Source organism: Notolepis coatsorum (genome assembly GCF_963971535.1).
Source record: "Notolepis coatsorum genome assembly, chromosome: 19".
Lineage (NCBI taxonomy): Eukaryota > Metazoa > Chordata > Actinopteri > Aulopiformes > Paralepididae > Notolepis > Notolepis coatsorum.
Window position 1 is genome coordinate 77,418,284 of NC_140183.1, and position 24,627 is coordinate 77,442,910.

A 24,627-nucleotide genomic window follows, 5' to 3' on the forward strand; every position below is an offset into this window, starting at 1 on the left:
GGGGGATTTAAAAAAAAATAATAATAATTTAAATAAAAACTGCACTTCCGCGTTACATGGAGCTCGTGAAGGTGAGGGGGGGGGAAGAGAATGCGGGGGGGGATCAAATTAATGAAGATTAGAGCTCAACATACCGTAAGTGTTGCGCACGCTTAAAAGTCACACCCACTTAAGACAACTGTTTGAGATAATGCAGTTATCTTCCTTTAGAGCGTTTGGTGATCATAATAACCTAAGTTATCAGAGTTGATGTTTCCCGCACAAACACATTATGCATTCTATACACGTTGGACATTCCAACCGCCTACTAGGAACAGCACTACGTGGGAGAGCAGCGACATATCTGAAACAGCAGATGTACCCATATCACCAAAAAATACTCTTACAGCACCGTCTGCAAGTCATTCTCAATGGAGGTGTAACCTACACCAGTGCCATCACAATACATTCCCATTCATCATACCAACATACATTTATAACCTTTTGGCTTTTGGAGGGCAACCTCCTAAGAACCAAATGAATGAAGCCACAATTTAGTTCGTCATCATCAGTAATAACACGTCCAGGATATACCTCTTTAAATTGTTTATTTTTGAAGTTGTTTTTTGCAAGTGATAAGACTCCTCCCAACATAAAAACGAAAGGTTACAAAATCTTCTATGTAATCAAAATCATGTGTAAGAGACTTGATAAAAAAACAAACATGAACACATACATACACGTACAGAAGTGAAAGTAACGTAAAATTGGCAAACTATTGACCCTGTGATACTCAGCATTGGGTGCATGCAACCTGACAGTAACTGTAGAATATCTACAAAAGTCCAATTAAAGAATGATAGCGTCTAACAACTTCAAAACACCAATGACTCCTGCACATGACAGTAGTGTGTGTGTGCAACCATCAATCACTGCTAAGTGGGGAACATCTTAGTACTGTCTCGTTTTTGTGAAGTCGTGTAAAGGTTCACAGTGTAATACAACAGCAGGATCCCCCAACAAACAGTTTCAAGCAAGACTGTATATTTGGAACATACAAAATAAAGTTTTTATTATCCATTCTCTTCATGTCTACATTGTATTAGAATTTCTAGACACTTGGCATTATGAAGTAACACCCAAAATTAATTCTAATAATCCCGACAGGTGCGACGATACATTTCTGTCAAGTCCAGATTTCAAAATATAACCGAACGTGAAAAGCAATTCAATTCGTCATGTTCTTTGTTATCTTTCAACGTAATAAAAAGGAGAACCCCGGCCCCGGCCGTCACAGAGAGCTGGGTAGGGCGTGGCCGCGGGCACACACAAACACAGAGTGAGGAAGTGCCACAAGGAGGCGGGGCTTCAGGGTTGGGCCCCAGTGGCTGCTGGGACTTGTGCGGCCAGAGCGTTGGGGGTAGAGATGACGGGCGATCCAGCGATGTTAGCCAGTGGCTGTGTGGAGGACATGGAGGTGATGCCTGCGGGATGACGGAGGGAAGTAATCCATCAATTCCAAAGAATTATGTATAATTGCACATCACACAAGACCGGTTGTGGACCAGTAGTAGAAGGGGGAAAAGTCTGCATTAGAGCTGAACAATTAATCAAAGTTTTATCGAAATGTGGCTACCTAGTGCGGTATCCATTTTATTGCACTGCATCATTTTACTCTGTCTATTCTATTTGACTGTATTTTAAAACTGAATCAAAGCGAAACAGAGGCCTATTGGGATGTTAGATCCTAATGTGAAAAACTATGTGATTTGCCTTACCATGGCTTATGCATTGATCTGCCAATTTTGTGCACATTTTATGCCACTTTTTTTTTTTTTTTTTTTTTACTGCTGTGAAGCACTTTGAGCTGCAATTCTTGTGCAGTATCCAAATCGCAGGCGGTGCAATATTAGTTAAAAGGGTGAAACGTGTGTCAAATGACCATTCTAAACAGAGTACTGTGGCGCTGCAGTGATGTCCTGGGCCTACTATTCATATCCTAAATACTTAAGAAAACATCTTTGTTTGAGACAGAATTCTGCTAAATCCATGCCATCATCATTTTAATATGTTTTTCATTGAAAACTATTCCCTCTAACATACATATTGAATCATATTACAATATCAGTAAAAATAATCAATTTTAGATATTTCCCCCCAAATTGTTCATCCCTAGTCTGCATACTGTAAAATTCCTATTCAATTCCTTTATTTTAGCATCAAGTGATATTTCATGCATAAATCGCACTTCTTCAGACTTAATACAGTATTAATAATAAAATATAATTAATACAGTGCTCAAAACTTCACTTCATGCAAAAATAAAGGAATTGAACGGGAAATCCACAGTCAGCAGCCTTTTCTCTACAACCAAATGTATAATTTGGCACATCATCAATATCTCAATTTGAAGAATGAAAGCTTTTTCACTATAAGGCTGGCTTTACATGGTTCAATTCCAATGCAACCTTCCTTTCAACCAAGCAAAAGTGGTGAAAACAGCCAATGGAAATATGGAATTTATATAATCATTCGAAATATTCAGGATGAGTTCAGCGTCACGGCAAGAATAAACATTCCATTTCTAACCGGCAAATAACGGCACAAAAGGTTGCATTGTCTAAAAAGCCAACCAAGACAGTGGTTAGACCTTTAATAGGATCATGTGAAATTCCCTTAAATCAATGAGGATCATACAGAGTACAGACCTGCCATCATACTCGAGGAGCTGACCGGTGTGGAGCTGACAGCCATTCCTCCGGGGGTGGCTCCCCTGCCCTGGTCTTTAACGATGGGGTCTGAGAACAGAAGAAGAACAATTGAACATCTCGGACAAACAGGTAGACAACGAGTTAACACCATCATCCACTGGGGACTAATCATTAAAGGAACACGCAAACATTTGGGGAAATTAGCTTACAGTCTTCTCCAGAGAGAGACAAGAAGATAGATACCAGTTTCCTCTCTGTGCGTTTAGAGAAAGCCATCTGGCTGCATGTTAGCCTAGCTTAGCACAATGAATGGAAGCGGACATGACCGGTTAGCCTAGGCATTGTCCAACTAACACCTCTCCCGAAGGCTAACCGGTCATGTCCGCTTCCATTCATTGTGCTAAGCTAGGCTAACATGCAGCCAGATTGTGTGTTGTAAACACAGAGAGGAAACTGGTATCTATCTCGTCTCTCTGGAGAAGAAGATAAGCTAATTTCCCAAAATGTTGGCGTGCTCTTTTAAGACACATTTCCCTTCGAATTCAATCATGGGTTAAGAGAGTAGGGATGGGCGCGAGTAATCGATTACTTGAGTACTCGCCATTTCAACTGAACTAGAGTAGTTTTTGAGGGCGTTTAAAAATTGTATTTAATTAATTAATGTTTTATATATATACTAAATACGTTTGTACCAATGAAATCCCGCTCTGAAATCCTGCGAAGCGTGAGCTGTTGCAGGAAGCTGGGGAGCATGGATAGTCAGTCCACTTAATATTGCCACAGAAAGTTTGTTAGCGTTATCTAAAAGATGTGTTCTAAAAATGTATTTCCCTAAAGGCCTAAACAATTGCTTGTGTAATTCAAGAGTGTGCTCCATCTGGGAAAACATTACTTGTGTCCATCCCTGGTTAAGATACATCCAAGTTAACAAGAGAAATGAATATAAAGAAAATGTAAAGTGAAAGGTGCACTCACAGAAGTATGGATGCTCCATGGCCTCTCGAGCTGTGAGGCGGGCTTGGTGGTCGTAACGTAGGAGCTTGTCCAGGAAGTCCAGAGCCTCCGTACTGACCAGGTGCTGGTTCTCACTGTGCACAAACCGCTCCCACCGCTTACGAGAGTGTCTAAAAGACGGCGCAGGAGATGTCAATATGTATCACAACTAGGGATGCTCGATATTGGCTTTTTTACCGATACCGATATTCCGATATTGTCCAACTCTTAATTTCCGATACCGATATCAACCGATATATGCAGGGTTTCCCCCCCCCCCAAAAACTGAATAATTTCAGGTAACTAATAATTTCACTGGATATATATATAACAAATATTGTTATTGTTTTTTTCTTTTTTTAAACAGATACCGATATTTTCCGATATCACATTTTACTGCCGACATCGGCCGATAATATCGGACATCCCTAATCACAACTCAAGATACTACATGGGGTAGGATTTAGCATTTCGGTTTTTTATCATTATATATTAGATTCGATTATATATTGTAACTATATTTATTGTAGGGCAAAATAACAGATGGCTACATACCCTCATCTCGCACCTTGTTGCCCATGTCCAGAGTTAATTATACTGTATAGTTTACACTGCCTTTTTATTCTATTTTTATTTGTACTTTACTACTGTACTATAATTCTGTGACCTGTAACTGTAGGTCTTCTACTACCTGTACCCCCGCCCCCCCCCCCCCCCCCCCCCCCCCCCCCATGCTGCTATGATACCTGAATTTCCCCAAGGGGATCAATAAAGGAATATCTTATCTTATAGAGAGGCAGAAATGTTAAATTCTACTTTCCCGAGATCAAAACAGTGTTCGGATATCCTTACCTGCCCAGGATGTCATTGAATCGTGGATCTAATTCAATGTTGTACTTGTCAATGTAGTCGTACAGGTCTTCTGTGCCAAGAACCTTTGCGATTCGCACAAGCTGCAAAATGGGAGGGAGAGACAAGAGTCAGAGGGCGCACAAGGGAATGGAGTAACCTTTTTGCCAGGAAAACTGTAGATCTGGTTTAGCCTAGTCGTCTGCCATGGAAATTAGGGATGTGTATCCCTTTCCCTCTCAGAGAATACACGTATTGATACATAGTCTGAGATACCATACAAAAGCAATACATTTTTTTTTTTTTTTTTATATTGGTCTTTCCCCCTCCATTTTCCTCCGATTTTCTCCCATCCCAATGTTAGTCGTATGCCAATTCCCAGTCCCTTCCTGGTCGCTGCGCTTTACCCCCCACAGTCAGATCATTTTGGGAGAGTGGAGGCTACCACGTGCTTCCTCCGACACACGTCCAGCCAATCACCGCTTCTTTTCACCTGGCAGCGCGGATTCTCATTGAGAGGGCGTAGCGTGTGGGAGGACCACACTATCCCCCTCACGTCCAATCCGCGCTTAGCAGGCGCCCCGACCGAATTGTAGGAGTCGCTGTTTACAACGACCCGGACCCACCCCGCCAGCTTCTCCCACCCTCTGATACAGCCAATTGTATCAGTGCAGACGGCCAGCCAAGCTGGTGACAACCCCGGAGCTGTGAGCTGGATTCGAACAGGCGAACCAAGCTCACAGCTCCGGGGCTGGTGACGAACGCAATCTCCGCTCGACCACCTAACCGCCCTAAAAGCAATACAGTTTTAACATTTAACAAAACAACTTCATACTGCACTGATTCTTTACACTTTGTTACAGGTAAGCTTGAGATTTGATTCACCTCTGACTCGATATGATTCCGTTTACAGGGTATCTGCAGGCTTCAACAAATTAAATGTACAGGTAAGACTTTTCTTTTAATACCACTTAGACCAAAATCGTATACCAATCAATTACACAACCATACTAGCAGCACACAAAAAAAACACAACACATAGAGACACTGAACTGGCGGTTGCACTTGCCAATTTAAATCCAGCATAAACAATAACTGACCTTTGCACCAATCATGAATCATTCATTTAGATATAATAATGTATTTTAATTATTAATCACATTACAAAAATAAAATAAAATAAATTTTAATTTGATATCTTATTGAAACAGAGGTAGAGTTGTTGAGGCAAACGCATGTGCTACTCCTCGCCAAACAGCTGAATATTGCACAATAATGCCAATTCTCGTCTGGTCATTTCTATATTTCTGACATTTGTGCAACATATATTTCTGTCTGCGCTGTGTCTGGCGACTGTCCCGTCATTGCAGTTGTTAAATCATTTGAGACAAGAAGCTCCTCAAGCAAACACCTGCTTCCTCTTAACACATTAACTGCCACGGAGTTTGATCAGCTTATACCATTCTCTGCCAGCACTGTAAGTCTATGGAGATGTTCACCTTCTTTGCAGGGCTATAACTTTTTAAATTGTATTGCTAAATTGACATTACTATGGCCCATTCAACATCGATTATCTATCGCTCAGGATGTAGGAACGTTTTACTTTTTCATTCACACATTCATACGAAAATACCGTCTAGAGTATAAATATGTTTTTATAGTTTTCTGCAGTAATTCCTAGAACGTGAGATATAGGCATAAATGCATATATAGATTATCAAATGCTGTTTGGTTCCGATCCACCCTATATACAAAATTTCAACTGTACATGGTCCTAAACGTTATGACTGATCATGGGCGGGTGAACGGGGGGGGGGGCGTTTATAATTCTGTGATCGTCGTTAAATGCTTCATGTAGTATGGGTGAAATATAGATCAGAGCAGTTTGTATGGATAATAATAAGCACTCACGCTGAAAATAACGTCAGCCTCCTCTTACCGTTGGGCGATGACACTGGAGCAAAAAGATCCCAGTTATTTGATGGGGATCGAGTAGATCCATTTCCAGTTTGTATAATACTAATACACGCCCAAATCATGTCGATTATTGAGTTATGGCAGCGATCCATATCCACGGTGTGTGTCTCGAGTCCCGCGACGATATGCGAGTGGCCGGACGGATTTAGGAGACGCACCGATATCCAATCAGCCACTTCCGGTTTGGCAACTCGCCGCTCATCCACCAGGTGGCAGTATTGAAGCGTTGCAGAGTTGTGCCGAGTCCCACAGCATCAGACACGGCTCCGTGAGGGTAATATGAATACCATAGCGAAAATATGAAATATTATCAAAATAACGTTGTACGCCGTGATCTGGCAGAATTCGTATGAACTTGAAACCCGTTGTACGACGTTTTTGGCGCAGGAAGTGTTAATGCACTTGTTGTAACAAACACCCCTGGCTACAGACTGCAGCCACCCTGAAGTTCACACCAGCAGGAATACATCATTATGTTGCTCTGCAATAAAAAAAAAAAGAAAAAAAGAGAAGGAGGTCAAAGCTCCATTTCAGCATCTATTTCGAGTACCCAGGTAATCATGCCCATCCCTAATAACGGGACCTGAAACAGAGTACCCTCGTCGTTTGGATTCTTAATTAATAACTGTCCTACGTCGACTTGTAATTAATTGCCTTCTCTGATGTGATATTGCAGGTGAGCCGTATTTATTTCCGACTGTTTTATTGCGTGTATTTTGTAATCTCATATGCCATGTACACTCATTGATGATTGAAATTAAATAAATAAAAATAAGGCGGAAAACTAGACCGTTTTAGTAAAAGCTGAATCCGAAATGTAGCCTAACCATCAGCAAGCAAACGTTAGATGAGTTAGATAAAGATGCTGGAGCACCTTTTATCGCTATAGCCAGCCAAATGCTTTCCTTTTCAACAGAGCTACCAATAGCTATGCCAAAAGTACAGCAGAGCTCTATGGAGAAACCATGACACTCCCCTGACTAAAAGTTGTTTAAAACAAAAACGGCTGGATGTCATTTAGCCAAATCAGCTGAGAGTGTGAGTCTTTCACATTTTACATATCTAGCTTTATATTGTAGTCTGCCCCGTTGTTCTGACCAGGATTACGTTCCTTTCTGCTTCGGTCTGCTCGCGCATATTTGGCATGACGTCGTCGGCGAACAGGTCTATAGACTGCAGCTTGGTCTCCGGCATATGGTACAAAACAATTATCAGACATATTTTAATACCACATGCACATATTTTTGTGACTCTTGTCGTGGCTCGTTAGTAGGGCTGCCCATCTTGTTAATTGGTAGCTTTGGTCTTATTATCTTAGTCGACCAAGACTGTTAATTGATTATTAATTTTTTTATAAACCTGGACTCTAATCTTCTCTCATTTGTAGTCAGACTGACAGAACGTCCACCAAAATAACTAACTTTTGGCACAAACAGGCTTAGACTGTTATAATAGGAGTGTAAAGAATTTCTTTTTTTTATCCACTTTTTCTCCTCTTTAAATTTTTTCCTCCCATCCCAATTTGCCGTTTCCAATTCTCCCCTCCCCTGTCTTGAACGTTGCTCGCATATCTGGTCGGTTGTAGGGAGGTTGTAGGGAGGGAGGAGGGAGGATAGAAGCCTTGCATCACATGTCCCCTCCGATACATGTGGAGGCAGCCTGTCGCATCTTTTCACCTGCCAGCGCGGACTCTCATTGGCGAGGTGTAACGTGTGGGAGGCTCACACTAGGGCTGGACGGTATGGTCTAAAATTTATATCACGGTATAATTTGAAGCATAGACGGTAACGGTATATATCACGGTATATTAACTTATCTTAAAATGTCTATATAAATGCTTCTGAAGGGGTAAAACACTGGTATGGCAGCTATTACTGTACTCTTGTATTACTAGGACATATTTCACATAGTACAGAGGTATTTTAAGAAAATGTATTGTGCAAAACTGCAATAGAAAAATGCAAAACCTTTTCTCAAGTGTCTGCAGGCAGGTAACGTAACGCGTAACGTAAATAATCAAAAATAATACAATTATTCTGTTACAGCTGCTGAGCTATACTATAGCTAATGAATGGCAATCAATATCTTCCTTTTTAATGAAATAGGTTTAAGAATCGAATCAGGATTGTTAGCAGAGAGAGAGAGAGAGAGAGAGAGAGAGAGAGAGGGGGATGGGGGAGAGGTAGGGAGGGGGCTGCTGCTAGAGTGGAGCTAACGTTGGCTTGCTGAATCTACATCAACAGGCTGCTAGGAGTGGAGCTAACGTTAGTTTTCTGAAGGCTACACCAACAGTTAACATTACCTAAGGTTTTAGCGCGACGTAGGCATTCCATAATAGCGAGGATGCAAAGCATGTTAGACGATTGGACCCGTCGCAGAGTTTACATTACACATAGAAACTGCGCGACTCGTGAGAGAAGTTGTCACACAGCTGTGTACAACGCAGGGCTAGTTCGCTTCTAGAATTGAAGGTCCGCTCTGTTCTGTGTCTATTATGAGATGACAATTGCGCGTTGACACGCCCACTACGCAAAGCCTCTGTGCTCCTAAATAATTTTTCCAGTTGGCACATATCTATTTTGCGAATGAAATAGTCACTGTAGAGCCCTGCCTCAGCAAGCTAACGTTAGCTACACTTAGCAGCCCCCTCCCTCCACACTGTGGTTACGTCATTGCCACTTTAGAGTTGCTCTACCGGTCACAAGGTATAGTCAAAATCCATATCGTAGCGCAAATTCATACCGTTTATACCGTATATACCGTCCACCCCTAGCTCACACTACCCCGCCATTTCCTTTCTCTGCTGTGCACGCGTCCCCCAACCGACCTGTAGGAGTCGCTGTCCACAACGTCCAGATTACCACCCATCGACTTCCACCCGCTAACTCTGCCAATGAGTTAGTATGACGGCCGGGCCAAGCCGGAGGCAACGCAGACAGCCGGAGTCGAACCTGGTGTCTCTTGCGTTGGTGACAAGCGCAATGTCCGCTGCGCCACCCAGCCACCCTACGGTATTCTACTTAGTAGTTGTAGTCTATCGTGCGATTAAAGACCATTTCCCCGTCTGCGTAGGAACACCAACACAAAATCCCATAATTCCTAGCAAACAATCTAAATGAAACTCTGTGAAGTGAAGATGAAAATTAATGTGGCCTATTGCATCGCCAAAGAAGAACTTCCTTTCAATAAGTTTAAGCTCCTAATTTTGCTCTGCAAGAAGAACGGAGCGGATATCAGTCCATCTTATGACAACCACGTCCGATGTGGAGAGATGATAGAGAGCATAGCTGATGAAATTAAGTCGGACCTGGCAGTGATGATCGACGGGGACACAGACACTTCTAACAAATAATGTGAAATGGCCTACGTTCGAATCATTATAATGAGCTTGTTCGTTGGCTTTCCATTTAAAATGTATTTATAAATGGAAAGCCAACGAACAAGCTGATGGGTAGGGCTGTACCGAATGTCATTTTTTTTTAAATTCGAAGCTTCTATTGAAGTATTCAAACGAAGCTTTGAATGTCTAAAAGATAATAATAATTACTTCATAATCTTTTTTAATTTAAAATAAAAAATTAGAATGTTGATTTAGAATTAGAATGTCAACATTATGATCGAAGCTTCGAAGCATTCGGTACAGCCCTACTGATCGGGCAACAGGAACTAGAGCACAGCCATGCATAGGTGAGTAGCCCACTATTTAGGACGTTTTTCAATACTTACTGGCTACTTAAATTTCCCTCCGGGGATCAATAAAGTATCAATCTATCTAATAATAATGAGACTATATGCAAATAAGGTAATACTAATACTCTTCTAGAAACAATCAAAGTCCCACCGTAAGAGCTATGGCCTCATACGGGTCCATTAAACCTTTTTGATAGCGTCTTTAGGGCTGCACGATTTTGGGAAATAATCTAAGGGTGCTTTCACATATAGTTTTGGTGGACTCGGTGCGGTTCTGGTGGTGAAGTTGCAACATTGTTGCATTCGTCATTTGGTTCGTCTGCATTCACATTGGAATTTGTCAAGCGCACCAAACTTTCTGAACAATGTCACACGGTCGAAAAGGGCGCTCGTCTATTGGACACAATGGAGAGTGGAAATCCCTCCCCTTCAGGAAGTGAAATCCGCGAAAACAGAAACAGCGCAAGAAGCGTGATAGTAGCAGAGACGTGGCATTGATCCATCGTTCGATTATAACCCATTACCGCCATCCTCTCGCTAAACAACTTGTACACCTCGTTGTTTTTGTGAGTGCCCACAAGCAGTGTTTTATTTGGTCTTCTGCCCATATGTCGATCAGGGCTTTCACTTCATTCGCCCAAGTCTGTCCACGAGACATGTTTACAGTGTGCTTGTTTTGCAGTGAATGCCGCGCGCCGCGGTAATAATAATAATAATAAGCCGCTGTGTTTTTTCTTCCTTCTACCCAAGATGCAGTTTATCAGGAGACATGTTTACAGTGTGCTTGTTTTGCAGTGAATGCCACGCACCGCGGTAATAATAATAATAAGCCGCTGTGTTTTTTTCTTCCTTCTATTCAAGATGCAGTTTATCAGGTGACTTCCTATTATTTGGTCCGTGTTTGGTCCGATGAAGCGAACCAAGACCTATGTTTTTTGGCGGACCAGAGTTTGCGTGTTTGGTCCGCACTAGAGTTCGACTGCGCATTCACACAAACCCAAAAAAGCAGACTATCGAATTCTGGTCCGATAATCCGGACCAAACAGCTCCGGTGTGAAAGCGACCTAATTGCGATTTTTCTGACAGATATTGCGATTGCGATAAAATTTGCGATTATAATAATTTGTTTTAAGCAGCCCCACAGAGGTTTATTGTAAAATGCGGCTTGCATCTGGCCTACGCAGTGGGTCTTTTCGGGACACCGAGCCTGAAAATGTTTCTTTTTACCTGGGAATCGATACCGGTACCCAACGGTACATTTTTTTCTGTACTTTACTCTCCCTCTCTGAAGTCTAAACTTCACAACACACAATCTAAAACCCCTTACCTCCCTCTCCCAAACCGATCTTGTATCTCAACGGGACTTCCTGGTTAAAAAAAAATTATAATTGCATCATTCCAAATCGCGATTTCGATTAAATCGATTAATCGTGCAGCCCTAGCGTCTTTCCTTCGAGCTAAGTTGAACCGAACATTTCACTGTCAAAAGCACAAACGTAAACACGGTTGCGTCGCAACACGGTTTTCAAAATAAAGGTCACATATACACATACCGTAGTAGGCCTCTATCAATTTTTTTTTATCCACTTTTTCTCCTTATTTTTCTCCCATCCCAATTTTCATGTATCCAATTCTCCCCTCCCCTGTCTTGAACGTTGCTCAACTATGCCCCCCACTGGTCGGTTGTAGAGAGGATAGAAGCCTTGTATCACTTGTTCCCTCCGGCACACGAGGAGGCAGCCTGTCACATATTTTCGTCTGCCAGCGCGGACTCTCATTGGCGAGGTCTAACGCATGGGAGGCTCACACTACCCTCGCCACTTCCTGTCTCTGCTGTGCAGGCGTCTCCCAACCGACCTGTAGGGGTCGCTGTCCACAACGGCCAATCCCCACCCATTGACTTCCACCCGCTGACTCTGCCAAATGAGCCAGTACGACGGCCGGCCCAAGCCGAAGGCAATGCTGAGACTGGGATTCGATACCGGAGTCTCTTGCATTGGTGACGAGCACAATCTCCGCTACGCCACCCAGCCGCCTGGCCTCTATCAATTCTTATAATAAAAGTCCCGGATATTAGGGGTGGGAATCACCAGAGGCCTCACGATACGATACTATCACGATACTTGAGTCACGATACAATAGTAATGCGATACTAAATATATTGCGATATGCTGAGTATTGCGATATTAATATTGCGATTTATTACCTTTTTTCAACTGCAAAGTAAAACGTTGTCAACATGTTTTATCTAATAAAATAAAGTTCAGTCTGTTCATCTCATTTCAATCATTTTTATTGCAGAACATGGTATTTTCTCAAGCAGACATGTAAACACAGTAATCTGTGTTGCATGTACCTGACAAACTGAACTGTTTGTATTACAGTCATATTCCAACTTAACTGAATGCACATGTGTGCGGACTACTGTACTATTACAGGTATTGAAATGAACAATGCAACTTCCTTATACAATTTTTTTTTTTTTTAATAATTTTTTTTAATATCGATACTCGCCGTCCCTGTATCGATACAGCAAAGTATCACGATACTACTACTAGGGCTGACCTTCGATTTTCTTTTTGGCAATCGAAGCTTCGGGCCCGAGCTTCGATTTTAATTCGAAGCTTCGAATAATTTTTTTTTTTTTTTTAATCTTATGTTGTGGGACTTGTACAGCACTTGGTAAACTTTGTTGTTTTTAAATGTGCTCTATAAATAAAGTGGATTGGATTAATGAATTAAGTAGCCCCTTTCGTGACTGTGACGGTGTGACGCAGCCAACACAGTGTGATTTAATTCAAGGTGGATCACTGTTGTCGTTTGAACAACTTCAGATTTCATGGGAACTACCAATCCCCCAAATCAAGAATGTTTAAGATGAATGAAGTAAGATTTCGATTATTTGAAATATGGCCTGTGTAGACTAAACTATGCACAGAATTATGTCAGTCTACAAGGTCCGGATTCTACATGGTCCGGCAATGTAGACCTTGTAGACTCCACTACAGACCAATTATCAGTGAATGTTCATGCATTTTTAAGAAGGGCTACTTCCACAAAAAAACAAAGAACTCACCAAAACATCTCAGTAGCACCTTATCTAAATGTTCTATTTCATATATGAAGATTCATATTTATTTATGTATTGCATGCATTTCTACATTTTATTTCCTATTTTGTTTATTCATCCCAGTATCTTTCTTTCTTATGTGTGGAATTCTACAATGCATTTACATTCACATTTACATTTAGTCATTTAGCTGACGCTTTTATCCAAAGCGACTTACAAGTTCTGTACGACAGGTCATCAGGAAGGATACAACTCTTATCAGCTGAGTAACAATATTCATCAAAGTGTTGCGTGTTACAGTGTAGGTTCGTTTATTAGGACAAGTGCATGACAGTAAGGTTAGTTAGGGTTAGATTTTTTATTTTTTTGTTTTTTTAATTTTATTTCAGATAATGGTGCGTCTTTAGTCGACGGCGAAAGATTGGATGGGATTCGGCTGTCCTAACTGGGGTGGGTAGTTCATTCCACCATTGTGGGGCAAGGACTGAGAATAGGCGTGTAGGTGGTGTATATGTGTTTGAGGATGATATCCTTAAAACAGGCAAGTTTGTTTGTTTGTTTTGTTTGTTTATTAACACAGTTAAACAGAAGTAAAAACAATACATAATAAGTTATAACGATTGTGAAGGAGAAGTTAGAAGCCTAGAGGCTTATCAAGAACGTCCCCCGTTTTATAAAATCAAACATACAAAAATATGCATATTATAAAATACCAGAATACATTAAAAGATTTGTGTTAATACAAACATACATACACACAGTACATACATGCATATACTGTGTACATAATAATATATAACAACCCACCCACCTGCCTACAAACCTACCCACCCACATAACCAAATACATACCTACATGTATGACCTGTTATCTATCTACTACTTTTGGATGAGAATTTTTTTGTAGTTTGCTTTAAAAATAAGCAGAGATGGAGATTTCCTCAGCATAGGATCAGCTGCATTCCAAAGATTGGCCCCACCCAATGGCCCCATGCACACACACACACACCGAAGTAAAAATAAAATCTTTGATTTTTTTTTTTTAACTTTGATTTTTTTTTTATGTTCGAAGCTTGTGCCATCGAACGAAGCTTCGAAGTATTTAAGACAGCCCTAACTACTACGCATCGATTTTTCCCCCCACCCCTACCGGATATACATAAACATTAATTGGCATAGATCTATATAAACCGCCCAACACATTGATCACTTTAGGCACACACTGAAACCAGTAACACTGGTGGACTTCAGGAGGTCGGGGGTCAAGGACTACAGCCCCCTCAGCATCGACGGGGCACCGGTTGAGAGAGTCAACAGCTTTAAGTACCTCGGAGCCTACATATCCGAGGACTTGACATGGACCACACACATTGACAGTGTTGTGAAGAAGGCACGACAACGCCTCTACTTCCTCAGGCGCCTAAGGAAGTTCCAAGTCAGCCAGAAGATCCTTAAGAACTTCTACTCATGTACAATAGAGAGCATCTTGACCGGCAACATCACCTCCTGGTTTGGGAATAGCACTGCACAAGACCGAAGCAGACTACAAAGAGTGACACGTTCAGCCGAACGCACAATTGGAGGGGGGCTCCCCACCCTCCAGAACATTTACTACAAGCGTTGCAAGGGCAAGGCTAAGAGAATCATTAAAGACTCCAGTCACCCGAACAACTGCCTCTTTGAACTGCTGCGGTCAGGCAAGCGATACCGGAGTCTCAAGGCGAGCACAGAAAGACTCAGAAGAAGCTTCTATCCCCAGGCCATCAGGCTGCTAAACGAACAATGAATGAACACTACACAACAACAACCACCAAACGCACATAGCACACACATCCACACGCACACACTCACTTTAAACAAACACACTGTAGCACCCACTCCACACACTTTATAGCACACACCCACTTTAAACAAACACACTGTAGCACCCACTCCCCACACTTTATATTTATGGATGAAGGATTGCACTACAACTCGTACACCTTACTGTAAATTGTACCTAAAATTGTACCTCATCCCATTTCTGCTTTGCACTAGATAGTACTGTACATTAGTACACTGCATAGTATTGTGTATTGTATATTATATGGTAACTCAGAACATTGTACATATGTCTATACCGAACACTGACCTCATTTTTCTTCTTCTAAATTCATGCTATATTATGTTATTATGTTATTTGATACTATCTTGTCTAGCACAGTCTCTGGAGCGTAACAGTAAGAAGCATTTTGTATGAAAGTATTCTGTACTTCTGTATGACAACTATTAAAGAACTTGAACTTGAACATCACAAATATGAAGCAGGTAATTACCCATAACAATAATAAACCTTTCATGGGGTTATTTACAATAATAATAATTACTTTGATTTATAAAGCACTTTTCATTGTGAAACAAAGGTATGCTGAGTGACTCCTGATTAATGCAATGGTGTGTGTGTGATGATCTCATTCAAGGAGTACTACAAGCGCACACACAACCTATGTTGTTTTTGTGCCGTTAGTGATTTACACACTCAATAAAAAATCATGACAAATTTAAACAGATTTGCACTGCTAATTTGAAGCGTAACATATTGATGTCTTGTATAGTTGTTATGTCCCTGCAATTTACCATTATGGATAAATAAAGGGAAAATGTTTGTCAGGGCTGTACAGTGCTACGAGGGCGTCGCATATTGGCCCTAAAAATAGCCTGTGCTAGTAGAAAAATAAATTTGGGGGCACCCTTGCTAGTACTGATTTCAACCCTTTCATTCGCATTTCACTCCTTTTTTTCAAGGAGTTTAAACGTTGCGAACTAATCTTGTTGGCCGTTTTCTATATCTCTCCTCCCTCGGTCTCGCTCCGTCTGCCAGAGAAGCGGGGCTGTTACTTACACACTCGCGCGACTGACACTCACTCACACATGCACATACGGGTACTTGAGGTGCTGTCCATGCTGAAGCAGAGCAGAGCTCATCATAGCGGAGAGAACGAAACGTTCGAAAAAAGCATGCATAGCGCGACGTGTGTAACATTAAGTTACACTGCTATCGTTAGCAAGCTAAGCATGCATAGCGCGACGTGTGTAATATTAAGTTACACTGCTATCGTTAGCAAGCTAAGCATGCATAGCGCGACCCGTCTAACGCTAAGTAACTTGTGTTCCGCAGGGAAAGACCGGCCATCACTGCATACAACTTGGTTTAATCCAAATATCCATTCAGAAACTTTGTATTATGAAATAATTCTGGGATGTCTGACTATTTCCCTATGCCTTGTTTGGTGCGAGTTCAGCTGACACTGTTGACATGCCCACTACGCAAAGCGTGCGCTCTCACACACAAACACACACTGCTCCGGTCATGCATCCACTCAACTCATGGAAAATACAGCATCAGGCTATTGTTCTAAAAGTATCTCCACTAATAAAATATAGTATTGAACCGATTTATTTTTTTATTGATCTTTTTCCCCCTCCTTTTTCCTCTGATTTTCTCCCATCCCAATGTTAGTCGTTATGCCAATTCCCAATCCCCTTCCTGGTCGCTGCGCACTTACCCCCCACAGTCGGTCTGGGAGAGTGGAGGCTATCACGTGCTTCCTCCGACACACGTCTAGCCAATCAACCGCTTCTTTTCACCTGGCAATGCGGACTCTCACTGAGAGGGTGTAACGTGTGGAAGGATCACACTACCCCCCTTAGATCCTATCCGCGCTGAGCAGGCGCCCCGACCGAACTGTAGGAGTCGCTGTTTACAACGACCCGGACCCACCCCTCCAGCTTTCCCACCCTCTAATACTGCCAATTGTATTAGTGTGAACGGCCAGCCAAGCTGGTGACAACGCCGGGAGCTGGATTCGAACAGGCGAATCCAGCGTCTCCGGCGTTGGTGACGAACGCAATCTCCGCTACGCCACCTGACCGCCTGTATTGAACCGATTTATTTTTTTATTGATCTTTTTCCCCCTCCTTTTTCCTCTGATTTTCTCCCATCCCAATGTTAGTCGTTATGCCAATTCCCAATCCCCTTCCTGGTCGCTGCGCACTTACCCCCCACAGTCGGTCTGGGAGAGTGGAGGCTATCACGTGCTTCCTCCGACACACGTCTAGCCAATCAACCGCTTCTTTTCACCTGGCAATGCGGACTCTCACTGAGAGGGTGTAACGTGTGGAAGGATCACACTACCCCCCTTAGATCCTATCCGCGCTGAGCAGGCGCCCCGACCGAACTGTAGGAGTCGCTGTTTACAACGACCCGGACCCACCCCTCCAGCTTTCCCACCCTCTAATACAATACTGCCAATTGTATTAGTGTGAACGGCCAGCCAAGCTGGTGACAACGCCGGGAGCTGGATTCGAACAGGCGAATCCAGCGTCTCCGGCGTTGGTGACGAACGCAATCTCCGCTACGCCACCTGACCGCCTGTAGTGAACCGATTTTAACAGCTGGGTATTAGGGCTGTCGCGGTATGACATTTTCTCACCGCGGTTGTGTGTGTGGCTAATCACCGCAGGATGCGGTGGTACCGCACTTCTATTAAAAAAATAAATAAATGGGTTCTCATTTTCTTATTATTATAATTTCTTTTTAAACCTGTATATATATTATTTTTTATTATTAAGACATGCGAGTTTACCCGCGATCGTGATTAGAAAAAAATCTAAGGTCCCGAACCTGATAACAGTAGATTAGGGTGTTGCCTGCTCCTTTAACACATTGGGTGCCATGCGTTGGTTGCCAATAACGAGATTTCTCGTTATTTCTTTTATTAGCAATATCCATTAATTTTTCATCCGTCCAGCCTGACATTTTCATTGGGAATGGCTCGGAGCTTAAAAAGGGCAAATACCGCCCCCTATCGTCTCCCGGATGGTAATGCACATCATTGGATTGGAGTCGATGGGAAAATGCATCAGAAAAAAACTCCGCCCCAGGGTTTCCCCACCTCTGGAAAGCAGTGTCGTGTTACCAGATACACTGGCGAGGCTGGAAACCTTTTTATTATTATTTTTTTTTTATCTTATGTTGTGGGACTTGTACAGCACTTTGGTAAACGTTGTTGTTTTAAAATGTGCTCTATAAATAAAGTGGATTGGATTAATTAATTAAGTAGCCCCTTTCGTGACTGTGACGCAGCCAACAAGGTTTCACTCGGCTGCGCTGCCTGGGTGCAGTGGGGCTGCTCTCACAGCCAACGACATGACATAATTATGTTGCAACCTTCGTCTATCAAGCAAACAATTATATTATATTTAATTTATAATTTATAATTATATCAGACAATGCACCTACAAAAGCAGATGATTACAATTAAATTAGCCAACTTGGTAACACATTAGTCATAGCAGCATAGGCATAGCCTTATTAATGTTTTGTGTGGCGTCGCCGTCGTGTACAACGATACTTAAAGGGGCTATGTACTGCTATTCCTAGCACTATTTGGGCAACTTTACACAATTCCTGTTAGTCTATTGAAGACATCTGTAAGGTTTTTTTCCAAAAAATGCATTGTTTTATATTTCTAATCAAGTACTCAAAACTAGGCTTGGGCGGTATTACGATATACCGGGGTATTTAGAAATACCGACGGTATTGAAAATCAATACCGTCCGTCACCGTCAAAATCACAGATGCGCTTCAGCTTCTATTACAGTGAAACAGAGTTTTGAGTGTAGTGCACACACGGAGTGTAGTGCACACACGCGCCAGCAGAGGGCGAGACCAGTCTAGTGGAGAGAGTGGGTCACAACGGTGTTCACGTTTTACGGTAATGTTGCGACAGTGCTGTGAAAATACCGTAAAGCGTTGTGACGAGAGTTGGTGTGTTGTTGTGGAGTGGTGCACTGGTGGAGCAAGCAAATAATCCGTCTCTTATTATATATGAACTAAAGAGTACAAGGTTTACACAACAGCCCCCACCCGCCTTTTTATTGTATTTGTATCGTCCTGTACTATCCGCTGTCAGCTGTTTATCTCTCTCTGTGAGCTACTGAGCTTGATTAGCTAGCGTTAGCTCACGCTAACTAGTGTTAGCTCTGCGGCTAATCTTAGATTACCCTGAACTAAATCAATGACTAGGCTATAAAGCATTCGAGTAGTTTTCACTGCACATAGAAGTAGCCAAACAACGGGAGCATTTCGGGAGCATTTCGGGAGCATTTCGGGAGCCCCCCCCCCCCCCAGTGCTCCCTCCCTCTCTCTCTCTGTCTGTCTCCCTCTCTCTCTCTTTATCTCTCTCTCTCCCTCCAAAGTATGCAGAGGTGTCGGGTTTCATACTGCCTCGCAGTATGAGGAAGTAGGCGGGCATTAGCTCCAACCACAGAGCCCCAGCGTCCGAATGACGTGACTCAGACGTTCAAATCAAAATGGCCTGATTTACTGGAGGAGGAAAGGGGCTGAGCTGAATCAGAGCAATCCGCCAATATGGTATTTAGACACTAAAACACATTGATACAAACTCCTATTACTATAATACAATGCTAGAGACTGAAAAATGACATTTATAGTACATGTCACCTTTAAGTTTTTTAGGTGATTTGACAAAGTTGTTGTCGAGTTGTGATATGCCATTTTCTTCTGGCATATCTGGCACTCGGCTTTTTGGGCATTGTCTTTGCATATTTTAAAGTGTAACCACACGTCTGATGACTTCTTTGTCGACATGTCTGCTGCACATGTCCTTGTTGTTTTCAACAGATAATCTCCACGTGCTTGTTGTAGAGAGGTGGAGTCGAGGCGCCGCTTACTTTCGTTTCATTGGAATGGAGGCGCAAGATTTGAGGCAAAAAAATTATATATATATATTTTTTTTTTACTTTGATTTTTTTTATGTTCAAAGCTTGTGCCATCGAACGAAGCTTCAAAGTATTTAAGACAGCCCTAGTGTTTTGTGTATTCCAGTAAAGCGCTATTTTCGCGGATTTTTCTGGAATCACTAGAAATCTTCAAAACTATACTCTTATTCAAAACGGTATAAAACGGAAATGTACTGATGAAAAAACAATCCGTTTCGTATATGTTGACTGCAAGCAAGTCATTGATAAGCGACAGGTGTATTAGACAGCCATAATTTAAGATAGTTTAATCGCTCGCAAATGTGCTCGTCCTCCCATTGATTAACGTGCTGGCATCCAAGCGATAAATCATCATATACGGCTGGCAACCAATGTGTTAAGAGGGATGCATTGTGGGATATATGCCTGTCTCAAACTTAAAACTAACGTTATTTGAGTGAACATTTAACGTTATTATAACACTATTTTAACGTTAGTGAATTTGAATGCACATACATAGCTAGTTAAATATCACAACTTGTGTCATCATTGTTCATCATTGGGGGAAACTAAGTGCTGCCTCTCTCCGCCACACTCGAGACCACACCAACGCCACAGATAGCCAGCCCACAGCCAACGTCGGGACCACACCAACGCCACAGATAGCCAGCCCACAGCCAACGTCGGGACCACACCAACGCCACAGATTATCTATAACGTTGGTGTGGTCCCGACGCTAGCCACAGGCTAGCCATCTACAATAGATAGCTAGCCTATAGCTAACGTCGGGACCACACCAACGCTACAGATAGCTAGCCCATAGCTAACGTCGGGACCACACCAACGCTACAGATAGCTAGCCCATAGCTAACGTCGGGACTAGGGCTGCAACTAATGACTAATTTGGTAGTCTACTAATCTGTCGATTATTTTTTCGATTAGTCGACTAATCGAAAACCAATTATGTAAAAAAAAAAGAAAAAAAAAAAGGATTTTTTTATTTTTTTAATAAACTACCTATCTTTGTGAAAGTGGCTTCTCAGCTCTGGTCCAGCTAAAGACAGAGCAGAGGAACAGATTGGACATTGAGCATGACCTCAGAGTTGCTTGTCTACCATCACCCCAGACTTTGAGACTCTTGTCAGGACCAAACAATAACATCATAACATGATGATCCCATAGCAAATTAAAATAATGACTCATGAAACATTTGAATTTGGATCTTAAGCCACTTTAAATGAAAATGTATTTGAAGAACAATACAGCAATCCGTGTTTGCTGTGTGTGAGAGGAGTCCGTGTGTGTGTGTATGTGTGTGTGTCTTACTCTGATCGCTGTGTGAGTGAGAGGAGTGTGTGTACTGTGTAATTTGTGTGTGTGTCTTACTCTGATCGCTGTGTGAGTGAGAAGTGTGTACTGTGTAATTTGTGTATGTGTGTGTATCTTACTCTGATCGCTGTGTGTGAGTGAGAGGAGTGTGAATGTGTGTGTGTCTTACTCTGATCGCTGTGTGAGTGAGAGGAGTGTGTGTACTGTGTAATTTGTGTGCGTGTCTTACTCTGATCGCTGTGTGAGTGAGAAGTGTGTACTGTGTAATTTGTGTATGTGTGTGTATCTTACTCTGATCGCTGTGTGTGAGTGAGAGGAGTGTGAATGTGTGTGTGTCTTACTCTGATCGCTGTGTGTGAGTGAGAGGAGTGTGTATGTGTGTGTCTTACTCTGATCGCTGTGTGTGAGTGAGAGGAGTGCGTGTGTAATGTATTGTGTGTCTAGTCTGATCATCATCTCCTGCAGGGGAACAATGTTTTCAATGTCCAAAATTTGCTATGGGATCATCATGTTATGATGTTGTCTGGAACCCTGAGAAGCCACTCTCACAAAGATAGGTAGTGCACAAAAAAAAAAAAAAAAATTATTAAATACATTTTTTTTTTTTTTTTAATGACTAATCGACGCAACAATTTCTCGTCAACGATTTTTTAATAATAGACATCGTCGATTATGTCGACTAATCGTTGCAGCCCTAGTCGGGACCACACCAACGCTACAGATAGCTAGCCCATAGCTAACATCGGGACCACACCAACGCTACAGATAGCTAGCCCATAGCTAACGTGTACTCCCCTGTACTCTACTACGGTTCAGATTAATACAGGAAAAGGTATAAATTGGGGGCTCGAGTCCGGGATATGAAAATAAATCCTGATTTCATCTGTGCGTTGTAAACTGTATGGAAACGTGAAGTTAGGTCATGCTACTGGAAAATAAAAGTGCGACGTTTATAGCAGCGGAAAACGTTTATTTTGTACATTATCTAACGTTAACACGAACCTAAACTAACGTTACAACTAACCTAAAGTTAGTTTAGGTTCGTGTTAACGTTAGATAATGTACAAAATAAACGTTTTCCGCTGCTATAAACGTTGCACTTTTATTTTGAAAACCCCAGAAAGGAAGTCATTATATTTGCTTTACCATCCTGTTCTGTGTTAGCTCCGGTTAGCTCCGAGCGTCCAGTAGTTAGTAGTATATTATCAATACCAGCCATTGGATTACTGTTTTCTAAATTGGGGAGGCTTTTAATCGTCAAGGTAAGAGGATTTTAAGTCATGGAATCCATAAACTTCAATCGGTTCGGATCCTTTGAAGGAATGAGAAAATCAACAAACCTGTAGGGAAAGTCAGGCTACTGTCCTGCCTCACTTCCAGTGATGAAGCTAAGCTATGCTAACGGAGCGGCTGTTCCCAAAGCTAAATGCACGCACAGAGACAAAAAAGGTATGCATCTTCTTGTCTAACTCCAGGGAAGATGTTAAATAAGCTAATTTCCCAAAATGTTGGAGTGTTCCTTTAAATGAAGTTAAAAATGATGACGCCCCTTTTATTTGACCCGCGGTTGTCGCAGTTGTCTGTTCTACACCCGCGGGTGCCTTGACACACCGCGGGATTGCGGTGATGCGGTTACCGCGACAGCCCTAGGTGGGACATTCTGAATTAAGAACTTTCTAAATAAAATAAAGTCCCAAAATAGTTTGACTGCTTGTATTAATTGATCAAAAAGTAGCCATGTGCAGTAATAGTTATATAAAAGAATAATAAAGCAATGTCGATTATGTTCTTAACCCATTCTCCGCCGATGACGTGTTAACACGTCATTCTCCGCCATGCGTAATCTGCCAATGGCGTCTTTGAGATCAATATTTCATATTTTCGTCATGGTATTCACATTTCACCCACGGAGTCTTGGCTGGTGCTGTAGGACTCCGCTCAACTCTGCAACGCTTCAATACCGCCACCTCGTGGCCGATCGACGAGTTGCCAAACCGGAAGTGGCCGGAAGTGCTTGGTCCGTCCCCTATTTTCGTCCGGCCACTCGGTGATCGTCCCGGGGCTCAATACAGACACCGTGGATATGGATCTTTGCCATAACTCAATAATCAACATTATTTGGACGTGTATTAGTAATATACAACCCGGCAATGGATCGTATCGATCAACATCCCATAATAGCGATCTTTTTGCTCCACTCTCATCACCCAACGCTACGAGGAGACTGGGGTGAGTTTCAGCGTTTTTCTTTACCATTTTCGATACAAACTGCTCTGATCAATATATCACCCATACTACATGAATCATTTAACGTCGGTCACGGAATTATAAACGTTAAAAAGTTATAGCCCTGCAAAGAAGGTGAACATCTCCATAGACAAATAGAGCTGGCAGAGGATGGTTTAGGATGGGTACAATGCCCGGCGGAGAATGGGTTAATAAAAATAAAAAAGATTCTTGCAAAATAATCAAAAAGAACCGATAAGAGTATCGATAAAGTACCGAACCGTTAAGCAGTATCGAATCGATAAGTAGTAGTATCGATCAAATCCTAACGATCCTAACCCAGTAACCCATCCCTAATGAACACTGTTAATACACTGTTATCAATGAAAGAAGAAATGTTTGCAGCTGTGGTAATACTTCAGTTGGTTAATTATAAAAGATACAAACCTGAAAACAAAAGCACTTAAATGTTAAATAAAAGGACCACAGTAATGAGGCAGGAACAACATATTTTTTTGCACTATAATGGTCAAATTGTTATTTAAAAAAGTGCCCCTAAGTTGTTCATTTAGGGGCACCTGTGTGCCCCTAGTGAAAAAGCTTAGTGTACAGCCCTGTTTGTCTGAAAACATTTCTTGTTAAGGTTTGGATTTTGTGTGCCCTGTAAGCAAGATGCAGGTCCTTTGCCAGTCACATACCTATTTAAGTGATGAACTGCACTACGTATACGTGTGGTTGTTTTTAAGAGATTTCAGAGACGTTTTATACTTGTGCTACAAGATTTTGGCCTGTGCTACAAAACTATCAACCTCTGTGTAGTAGGGATGGCACCGATCCGATAATCAGTATCTGTAACGGTCCAATACTGGTCAAATTCATGGGATCGGATATCGGAAAAACAGGAAGTATTTTCCGATCCGATACATGCCATAAAGCGTGCCATCACGTTAACAGTACTAGCGCGACAACAACGTTAGCGTTAGCACCGCAGTCATGTCAGCTGTGTGGAGTTATTTTAAGCTCAAAGAAGAAAAAGGCAAAA

General features: G+C 42.0%; 1 protein-coding gene across 2 annotated transcripts in view; it reads right to left on the minus strand.

Annotated features, from left to right (window-relative positions):
* Nucleotides 1–570: 570 nt before the first annotated feature.
* Nucleotides 571–24,627, minus strand: part of LOC311246082 (casein kinase II subunit alpha-like) — a 45,000-nt gene continuing 20,943 nt past the window's right edge. For both annotated transcript variants that reach the window (XM_084336155.1, XM_084336156.1), the window contains 4 exons: nucleotides 4,536–4,636; nucleotides 3,666–3,814; nucleotides 2,688–2,777; nucleotides 571–1,463 (listed from right to left, as the gene is read on the minus strand). In XM_084336155.1, coding sequence (XP_084192281.1) covers nucleotides 1,348–1,463; nucleotides 2,688–2,777; nucleotides 3,666–3,814; nucleotides 4,536–4,636 — 456 coding nt within the window. In that variant the 3' untranslated portion in view covers nucleotides 571–1,347. The remainder of the gene's footprint in view (nucleotides 1,464–2,687; nucleotides 2,778–3,665; nucleotides 3,815–4,535; nucleotides 4,637–24,627) is intronic.